This window comes from Hippocampus comes, unplaced genomic scaffold (genome assembly GCF_001891065.2).
Source record: "Hippocampus comes isolate QL1 unplaced genomic scaffold, H_comes_QL1_v1.1 scaffold123, whole genome shotgun sequence".
Lineage (NCBI taxonomy): Eukaryota > Metazoa > Chordata > Actinopteri > Syngnathiformes > Syngnathidae > Hippocampus > Hippocampus comes.
The window spans coordinates 457856-468379 of NW_017804997.1; the positions used below are offsets into that span (position 1 = coordinate 457856).

At 40.1% G+C, this 10524-nt stretch overlaps 1 protein-coding gene across 3 annotated transcripts in view; it reads right to left on the bottom strand.

Annotated features, from left to right (window-relative positions):
• The window catches only part of tln1 (talin 1), a 94500-nt gene that overhangs the window by 55350 nt on the left and 28626 nt on the right, over nt 1-10524 (bottom strand). For all 3 annotated transcript variants that reach the window (XM_019894296.1, XM_019894306.1, XM_019894288.1), the window contains 10 exons: nt 8851-9013; nt 6790-6887; nt 5076-5205; nt 4838-4990; nt 4522-4664; nt 3294-3421; nt 3164-3224; nt 2692-2796; nt 2455-2610; nt 1563-1664 (listed from right to left, as the gene is read on the bottom strand). In XM_019894296.1, coding sequence (XP_019749855.1) covers nt 1563-1664; nt 2455-2610; nt 2692-2796; nt 3164-3224; nt 3294-3421; nt 4522-4664; nt 4838-4990; nt 5076-5205; nt 6790-6887; nt 8851-8980 — 1206 coding nt within the window. In that variant the 5' untranslated portion in view covers nt 8981-9013. The remainder of the gene's footprint in view (nt 1-1562; nt 1665-2454; nt 2611-2691; nt 2797-3163; nt 3225-3293; nt 3422-4521; nt 4665-4837; nt 4991-5075; nt 5206-6789; nt 6888-8850; nt 9014-10524) is intronic.

The window sequence follows — 10524 nt, forward strand, 5'->3', positions numbered from 1 at the left end:
TCCTTAGTTTAGTATCCGCACATTGTTTTAGTATACATTTTTTAAAACATATATTGTGGCAGTCATAAGGAGCACACACGATTGACTGTAAACACGTCTTTATTCCACGACTGCCAACAAGTGGATCTATTCTGAACATGGACAGAATAGTGTCCGCCATGATATTTATTAAAAGAAAAATAAATAAAAGTCCGCGAGAGAGAAGCCCGACCCGAACCTGTTTTACTTCCGCATTCCTGTCGTTTTGGTCCGCAGCAGAAACTGCACGTGTGACCGCAAGTGGAGCTGCGCCGACTCTGCGCCGGAGCTGTCACGCTCAGCGGCTTTGCACGTGTGACCGCTCCACAAAATTTGCTCCGGTGTAAAATATATCGCAACAAAATATTTCGGTGCAGCGTCGGACCAAATGTGTGCCGTGTGAACAGGGCTTCCTCGGGTGTTCACACGGCAAGATTTGCTCCAGTGCTACACCGGCGCTGCGCCAGTAGAGCGTTCACATGTGCAAATTTGCTCTGGCGTAGCCCCGGAAGACAGCTTACACGGTTGAGAGGAAAGAAATTTCATCTGTGCTGTATGTTGTACATAGAGCATATTTGACAATAAAGTTGACTTGACATGAAATGTTTGCATTCATCATTCAATTATTCATGTAGATTGAGATTTTGTCACTTTTCCACACTTAAAAAAAGAAGTGCTTCACAAAATAGGTACCGGTAATAAAAGACAATAAATTCCTTCCACCCAGCGACAGTCATAAAAACCACACCCTACCCCGCGCCTCAAATCCCATCTGACAAAGCAGTTACCGTATTTTCCGCACTATACGGTGCACCTAAAAGCATTCTATTTTTCAAAAGCCAACAGTGCGCTCTATCATCCGATGTGCCTTATGTATGGTGTTACACAGTCTCTTTATATTCCCCATTGAGTTGTTTCCCTGTTATGCCATCTAGTGGTGATTATTAGCAGGAACTAAAACAGTTCTGCCCGACACTATAATTGACGTGTATTAACCAACACATACTCCAACAGACTACTTTGTGAGCTCTGCGCAGCCATTATGAAACATAGATAATACCAAAAACATAGTTAACTACTCACTAAACGAAGGAAGAAGGAGACAAGCAAGCAAGGTGTGTGTGCCTTTTTGTTGACTCAATTGTCTTCATAACTTTTGTCTTTCATTTATTGTTTTGTAATGCCATTTGTAGTTATATGTTTCATGTCCGCGTTTGTGGCCAGTTCTCATCGTTATGGCTGCAGCAGTTGTGAAGGCTCTATATAAATAAAGCTGTATTGTATTGTATTGTATTCACATTAGCGTAGCTCTATCTAGTGGATGCATCGGCCACTATTGTAGCGTCTATTCTATGGGCCTTATAAATGCAGTGTGCCCTATATATGAAAACCGTTTTAAAATAGGCCATTCATTGAAGGTGCACTTTATAATCCAAAGCGCTTTATAGTGCAGAAAATACGGTATAGTGCAAAAAACTTTCACATGGCTGATTAGGAATGGATGAGGACAAAGTGGAGCAATATGCAAATCTGCTGTCTGTTACCTTCTTCAGGATGATGTCGATGTAACCAGCAATAAGCTGAGCTATTTGCTCTCCCTCGGTGGTCTGCACTGAGTAGTAGCCATCCTGATAATCTCCAAAATCCTGAAAGTCGATCAAATAGCGTCATTCATTTCAAGATTATGGCAGAACGTGCTCCCTCGCACTGTAGAGATTAGTCGTGTGAATTTGTATAGTGCCAATTCATAACAGACATCTCAAGGCACTTGACACATAGAATGAAGAAAACCAACGAAAAACGCATTGCAAACCCCCCACCAAAAAAAAAAAAAAAAAAACCAACAACTCCACAGCCCCACTGACTCAACAAGTTCAAAGAGATAATTAAACACACAAGGTAAAATATTGACAATGTCATAAAAATAGCTCCATTTCATTGAGGTAAAAAGAGGGATGACAATGATATCGAAATGAGTTTCATGAGTGAGCGCTTCACTGCTATGAATGATAAAACTGGCAGCCAATGGGAAAAAAAAAAATCAAAGAAAGCTTTCTTGAGAAAAAAAAAAACTTTTGATGATATGGGATGGGATGAGATTTTTGTACAAATCAAACGAGTCAATGAATGCAGTTCTAAAAAAGAAATGGACCGGTAAATATGATACAGTTTTGATTCTAATAACGACAGTAAACTTTATATGATTTCAACTTATTTAATTATTTCAAGACTTTACTTGCCGGGCATTTTAGCTTGCGTCATGCCGTGACTCGACACAGCAAGGTTACTAGGGTAAGTGTAAAAGTGTAACTGCTCAAAACCATTCTGTCATCTTATTGAGCAGGGCACAATGCCATTGCGTGCTAACCTGACCAGTTAATGTCAAACCCCAATCAAGCTGTTATCATGTGGCTTGTCTTTGGAGAAGAAACTGACCAGAGTGAAACTCTTGGGTGAAGCAGCCCAACGTTTGATATTGGTCAGGTTCCACTCCTGGATCACCTCCTTTGTTTTCTCATCCACCCTCATCACGCTCTCTTTGGTGATGCCCAGGAGACGTGGCACCAATTTGTTCTTGCCCTTCATCTTCTCCTACAGGATATTTCGTGTTAATAAATGTAGGGGACAATATCAGTCAGTTCGGATATCCCATGAATTGACAAGTGTTCTTACCTTGACCAAAAAAAAGGACACGCCGTAGGTTTTAAGAGACCTGGCTTGCTTCACATAGCTGACTTTGGCCTCGATCTCGGTCATGTTTTGGCAGTTTTTGTGTGCCTGGGTAAACGACAGACCAAAAAAAAAGCATTAAAGTGCTGCATTAGCTATTGAACTACAAAGAATTCTTTTGACCCCACTTAGAAGTGGGGAAAGAAACATTTGAAATTTACCTGAAAAAAGTCAAAGGTGTAAAAATAAAGTTTTAATCTGACGACAAGAAAATGTAAATCGTCCAGTAAGACTAAATTTTGTTACCACATGAACTTGAATGAAAACAGCAACCTTTACCGAAAGACAACTATTTTACATAACAACAATGTCACTCAATATTACCAAACCAAATAACAATCTCGACTCAATTTGCTCAATTAAATTGAATTGATTTCTGCTTGACGACCGAATCTGTTGGATATTGCCTTCTTACCTGGAAGATCTTTTTCTCTCCTTTGTGTTTGATGTACTCTTTGGGAAGAAACTCTTTTAAACTGCAATGCAAAAAGATCAACATGAATTGAAATGAAATGAAACAGTGTTTAATGTCGGATAACACTTACTCTAAGAATCCAGGCTTGTGTTTCGACTCGTTGTGGTCACCAAACTGGATCTGACACTGATAACCGGCAAACTCACAAGCCTTGTCAAAGGAGACTGGATGAGACCCATTTAGAATGTCATCACGAGCCTGTTTACAGCAACACAGACGTGGGCACATACATTAAGTTGACCTTTTAGTCAAAATCAAGTGAATGCATATGTAGGCACTTTGTTATTGTATCCTGAGAGCTTTGTGTGCACTATTTTCTATTGTCATAATTGCAAGATTTTATATTCATCTAGCTTCAAAATGGCAAGAAATTAATTTCCTTGTGTTGTAGACGATAATAATCAGGGCTGTGCATGAATCAGTGGGGATTCAAATTGGGATTCGAGTATGAGATGCGTGTCGAGTTATGCGGGGAGTGCGCATGAGTGGTGTGCACATGTATGGGAATAGCTAGCCAGCTAATAAGCATTAAATAAAGTACTAAATAGGATGGTCAACAAAACCTCTCTGAGACAGTGTATCAACACTTCTGTTATTAGTTTGCAACCAACCTTTTACTCATTCCGTCACACACGGCAACACGCAGACGGCGTTAGCTAACTTCAGCCCAGGAGAGACCGCCTCTCCAGCTAGCTATCTAGCTTAGTTATAGGATGCAGCTGGTCCATGGCAATGACGATTTATGACGACACGAATAGGCAAAATAATTGCCCCAAATTCTACCTTTGGCCACCAGGGTGCACGAGTTCCTAGTTAAAAGTAAGTCATTTTAAACTCAAAAGAATAACTTTTCCGGAATGTACAGAGTACGCTGGTGGCTGCCACGTCTCTGCACTCTCCCGTTCAATAGATACAGTATGCCTTCAAATAAGTGGATGTCAGGCTTCGGAAAGCGCTTTGGGCACTGTATGGAATAGACAAAGTACAATGCATCAACATGCCATTTACATAAAATTGGATTTCTCATTTTTCGGACTAGATATGCTTTTTTTCTTTTATGAAAACTGCAATGAGTACCCACTTGAATACATTTGGAATACGGAATTGGGATTTTGGCTGTGAGTCCGAGCCCAAATATTAATAAACTTGGCTTAAAGAACAAAAGGAGAGTCATGTAAATCATAGGATCTAACAAGTAGGCTGACCTACCCATTTATTACAACATTTATGCAAATGGCGAGCAAGGATTTTTGTATGGCAACTCTTCAACTGTGAAGGCAAAAGTGGGATTCATGTACCTGTACATAGAGAAGGTTGAGCTGTACGGGGTCTCTGGAGTCAACGTTCTGATCTGAATAGAAGAACTTCCTCCTCAGCAACAACATTTCTGTCTCTTCAACACCTTGTTCTCTCAAAGTCCGCCCATGGTCCAACCAGTTTACTGTGGAACACAACTTCAGTCGAAGCTAACCTTTTCAACGTCACCACAATGCAAGTCATGTAAAATGATAGTAAATGAGTCATGTTTATCCATTACCGGTATATTCAATATTACCCGACACTTCAAGACTGAAATCGTCATAATATCAAGATGAAAGCAGATCAATGTCATACATTCATCATCTGTATGGAGCTTCTGCTTTAATTTCTCCATCTTCTTGTCATCTCGGAGCAGTGTTTTGTCTCTTTTAAGAGTGCCTGTGGTCTCCTCCTTCTTCTCCTCACCAATGTCTCGCACCAGGGAGTACTCGTCATAATTTGTAATGCCTAAAATCACAAAAGTTACAGCTTAATGAGAATTTTCAGAACTCAAGGCTGTTATTTCAAGTGTGAATTGTGTAAGACATTTGACCTATTCTGGCACAGATGGTCATGAGCATGTCGCTGACGATCTTGGAATCATCCACCATGACAGTCTTTACAGTGCCATCCAGCATACGAATCTTCAGAGGCCTCTGCTTCTTTTTGTACTCCAGAGTGTCCTGAGAGACAAAATAATGTTAAAATGGATGTGAACACTTCTGATCCTAGCGACTACAATTTACTTCAAAAGTAGCAATATTTAACAGATTCTCAAATTCAGAACGAGTGAAAAGCTCAAGTAAAATCGACCAGATTTAAGGTCTACAAAACCCGACCTGAGTGTCAATGTTTGCCTTTTTTTGTTATACAGTATGTCTAAATTAGAGACAGCAGGGCAATCCCAAAAGACTATAAGGACTTTTCTATCTCTAGAGTTGTTATTTATTCTTATTTTTTCATGCGCACGCTTGTAACTCAAAACAGTTGGATCATAAACCATCTTTCCTCACTGAAATGAAGTGAAATACAATAAAGGTATTTCAGCCGGACCATCCACCCACCAAATATTTGTTTTTGTTTTTTAAGAAGGAAAATTACCCTTCTTTCATATTGGACTTTATCAAAATATGGAGGAGTCATTTTACTTTCGTCGAAGCCCCTTCTAGTCAGGGGTCTGTCTCAATACTGAGTTACTCGCATGATACATTTGGCACAGTTTTTATGCCAGATGCCCTTCCTGACGCAACACACGTCCATAACGGGTCTTGCCGAGGGACCCAACTATCCGCCCTGACTGGGATTTGATCCCCAGTCATTGGTGTCCGAAGTCAGGAGTGCGACCAGCTGAGCCCTCCAGCCACTCTTATCAAAACATGGCGTGATAGAATAGACATATTTAAAATATTTTTGCATTATTCTCATTATGGTTCTACACGTGATGTGCCCATCTTGGCCTCCGGGAGGCAGTACTGTAATAATACAGTCAAAGAGGCAAACAAGAATAGACTTGTTCTATTACTACCGTGACTCAGAAAATTGCTGTAATATTAGTTATTTTGTTCCACCAAATATGTTCAAATATCCATTGCTTAAAGCGTTGTAAAAGTACAACTGCCAATACCAACCAGTGGCATTTTTCATTGTAGTGTAGCATTAAGCTAGCAGTGACTATCTTAAGGCAAGGTTGTTTGGGTGTTTTAAATAAGATGGAATTCTCTTCAATTTATGTTTAGTTTAAGTAAATTTAAATTGGGAGTGGCATTCAACAGGCTGAAACCTCTTTTTGTGATTAATTATTCATTATTTGCCAAATTGCTCTGTATTGTGAAGTGATCGTAATTGAATTTATTGCCACCATACAGTGCTCGTATCTCACTCGCAAGTCGAAGCGAAAAATTGGCCGAGTGACAACTTGCATCTCAAAAAAACCTCTCAGTGAAGTCACTCCTATCTCAAGACACCACTGTATCAATTAATTAATGAAGTGATCATTCATTTCCCCTTGAGTTGATCATGGATATTTTGTCAAATGTGTTACTAGTTTTATTTTCATTGTAGTGTTTGATCCCAACACATCCAAACGTTTTTTTTTTTAATTCAATTAAAACATATTGCTAAGCATTCCTAAAATAAAGATCCAGGGATTTATGTTTATTTGAGATAACTGTCCATTTAGCTGAAAATGTCCCTATAATTTTTTGAGTGCCCATAAAGTAGACCAATGAAGTTTGCGCTGTCTGTCTTCCTTTTTAGGAGTGACTCACCCCATTCCTCAACATGTAGTAGTCTAGGGCTTTTCCAGCCTCCAGCCAAATGCCTTTTTTGGGGTCTTCATCAGAGAGAAATAGTCCATAGTCATTGGCTGCAAAAAAACAAAACAAAACAAAAAAACAACAACGCTGATTAATTGCTTCAATGGTGTTTCTTTGTTTGAATTTACTCCTTTCAATGTCTGTGAATTGTATGTGGATGATCGAAACATGTGCTCCATGTAGGATTGGTGATTGATACATGAACTCCAGACAAGATCAACAGTTCAAGAAAGCAAATTCAGATATGTAAGTATTTGTATTTCTCACTGGAAAACAAGAAGCGAGTGAGGTCACACAATGGTGAGCCCTGCTGTTTATGTAACAATAAATAGCACAGTGTGCACACCAGCTGATACATCTTTGAACCGAAAGGCTAATTGTGGTTCATGACAACATTTAACCAGCTTCTCGAGTCCTGGGGGTTCAGCTTTTGCTGTTATCCCACCTGGACTATTGTTCTGCTGTGTGTGCCGGGACAAAAAAAAAACCCCACAAAAAACCATCTGATTAAACAACAGACTGCACAGAACAAAGCTGCCAACAGTGGCACTGGACGCGGACTCAGATGCTCTTCACCCGCGCCTGTTGTGAGTAGAAGACAGACTTAAGTGTGTGGGTTTTTTTGTTGTTGTATTTTTGTTTTAGAAATGTATGCTACGGTAAACAACATACTGGAGTTCATGCTCTTTCACATTATGTGAGAGAGCAGCACAGGTATTCCCCCAGAAAAGCCATTCATGGTCATATGGCCCATCTCAGACCAAAGACTGATGCAGTTTGTAGATCTGTGTTGTTTAGAGCTATAACTATTCGGAATAATCTGTCGCCTGCTGTTACAGAAGCTTCTACGAGAGCCAATTTGAAGAAACTGCTGATCAAGGCTATGCTCTCTAAGTCGTAGTTCACGGCCAGGAGCATGGTGATATTTTATTCTGTTGAAAATATGTACTACGTGGACCACAATCTGTACGTTTGTGTTGTAGAATTACTGGAATGTAATTTTGTTATGTGTGCGAATTAAAAAAGGGACTCAGGAAGAGTACCGTAGTTGTCATGCGGTGACAGCTAATACGAACTAATAAACAAAACTGTCAAATGCTATTCTGCCAAGTCTGTAATGAAGCACCAAAAGGCCTGATTTGCTCGCCTAATTTTGTTTCTTTACAGGTAGGTAGAGTGGACCTCCCATATTTGCGGTCTACAGGGAGCGGCCCACCAATCGCGAAAATCCATGCATAGTTGATAAATGCATTCGGAAAAAACAAAAAAACAACAACAACAAATCATAAGGGAAGATTAAAAATAGGGTTACCTCCCAAAAATGTATTTATACATTTAAGAAATAATGAGCAAAAGTGTGCGGATATTTAAAACCACGGGGGCCGAACCTGATGTGTGCAGAGGTCCACTGTACTAGTTGAGCATTTCACGTATGGGATATGTTAGTCTCATGGTCACAATAAATAAGTAAATGCAGTATTCAAGTAAATTATCTGGAGTCAAAGCCCCAAGTATAGGTCTGTGTCCTGTGATTGTAATATTGAACGGAACATACTCTGGAATGTGCCAGCTTGCAATGCAATGTCAACAGATAACATAGTCACGCTAAAAATACTTGCCATAGTAACTTCCTTCTATGGGCAATAATGAAATAAAGGGTCAAAAATACACATAAATGCCCTATAATAACAAGGGCAAGAAACTAATTGCGGTTTATCAACAAAAAGATCACAAACATTGGAGACTGCTAATTGTGCCCGCTGTAGGGTGTGGCTTCCCATTGATTGTGATCTTGGAATTGAAGGAAAAAAAAAAATTGACTTCACATTCTTGCACATTGGCAATTGATGTTTTTGACATTGATGAAATTGGGGCGAAGTATATGTAAAGGCCTGCAAGCGAACTGCAGACTGGTCATCACTATTCGTGGGTTCTCTGTAATCACTGCCCCCGTGTGAATATGTGTGAGCGTGTGTCCGTGTGTGGGCAAACGCAAGGAGGCGGAAAACTTACGCTGTCCAAGTTGCGCCTCCGTAACTCGCTCCCTGATGATGCGGCAGGCATCGTACACCATGGTGGAGGGCTCAAACTGCATGGTCTTGACCACATTGCCCACACCGATCTTTAATGACAAGGCCACCATGATGTCGGTTCTTCACGGCCACCCAACTCACACCTACAGGAAAACAAAAATTCACACAAACAAAGCGGAATTATTTAAAGAAATTTGGACTTGCCCTTTTGAAAACCTTAAATGACATTCCAATTTCCAATGTATTGTGTTTAAGAACAAATCATACCAGTATACAAAATAATATAACATATCTTGCAGTTACAATTATCGTAATTTCCGCACCTAAAAGCATTCAATTTTCGTAAAAGCCGGCAGTGCACCTTATAAGCCAATGTGGCTTCTATATGGATCAATAATTCTGATTTTCTGGACGTAGTATTTCAAATGTTCTGTAAAGTGCTTTGTTACAGCTGCAGCGGTTGTAAAAGCAGTATATTAATAAAGCTGTATTGTATTGTATTGTATTGAATGTTAGAGATGGAGCTACCAGGTAGGTAACAGAGAGGAAGGCCAAAGAGGAGATTCATGGATGCCGTGAGGGAAGACATGCAGGTAGTTGGAGTCAGAGTAGAGGATGCAGAGAACAGGGAAAGATGGAAATTAATGACTCGCTGTGGCAACCCCCGAAAAGGGACAAGCCGAAAGGAGAAGAAGAGTATTGTATTGTATTATTTAGCATAGCTCTATCTAGTGGATGCATAACGCAACCTCGGCCACTAATGTAACTTCTATTCTTTGTGCCTTATAATGCGCTGCGCACTACATATAAAAACAGTAAAATAGGCCATTCATTGAAGGTGCGCCTTATAATCCGAAGCGCCTTATAGTGCGGAAAATTTGGCAAATGTGAATAAATTTCTTTATCACTTTAACATTTGTTCCAGCGTGATCCACCACAATGAAACATCTATAGTCACATTTGGAGTAGCAGAATGATCTTTGATGTGTACTCATACTATTACATAATATTTAACTCATTCAATCCCAGCCATTTTCACTGGAGCAACCCCCTCAATCCCAGCGTTTTACTGGATTTTGACTGATCTTGCAAGGACCACAGAATATTTGGTTCTAATGCTATATAAACATGGAGCTGACCAAAATAAGGTTTGGGCTCTCTTCTTTCAGCAGAAAAAAAAAATTGTTTCTATCTTTTTCCATTCTTCAGCAATCAGCATTACAAAATGGCTAAGTTTCATGGAAATGGCGATTCCTGGGCAAAAAAACGGAGAAAAAGAGCTTTTTGTAAAATCATGCATTTCAATCACGTGAGGCACCACTGCCACCTGCTCGTCGTTTTTTTAGATGATTTACAATGCAAACGGCTTTTTCTCATTCACAGATTGCATCAGACCCTCCTCCTCTCTATGAGCAAAAAAAAAAAAGACTTAAGCCCTGTTCACACGGCACACATTTGGTCCGACGCTGCACCGAAATATTTTGTTGCGATGTATTTTACACCGGAGCAAATTTTGTGGAGCGGTCACACGTGCAAAGCCGCTGAGCGTGACAACTCCGGCGCAGCGTCGAAGCAGCTCCACTTGCGGTCACACGTGCAATTTCTGCTCCGGACCAAAACGACAGGAATGCGGAAGTAAAACAGGTTCGGGTCG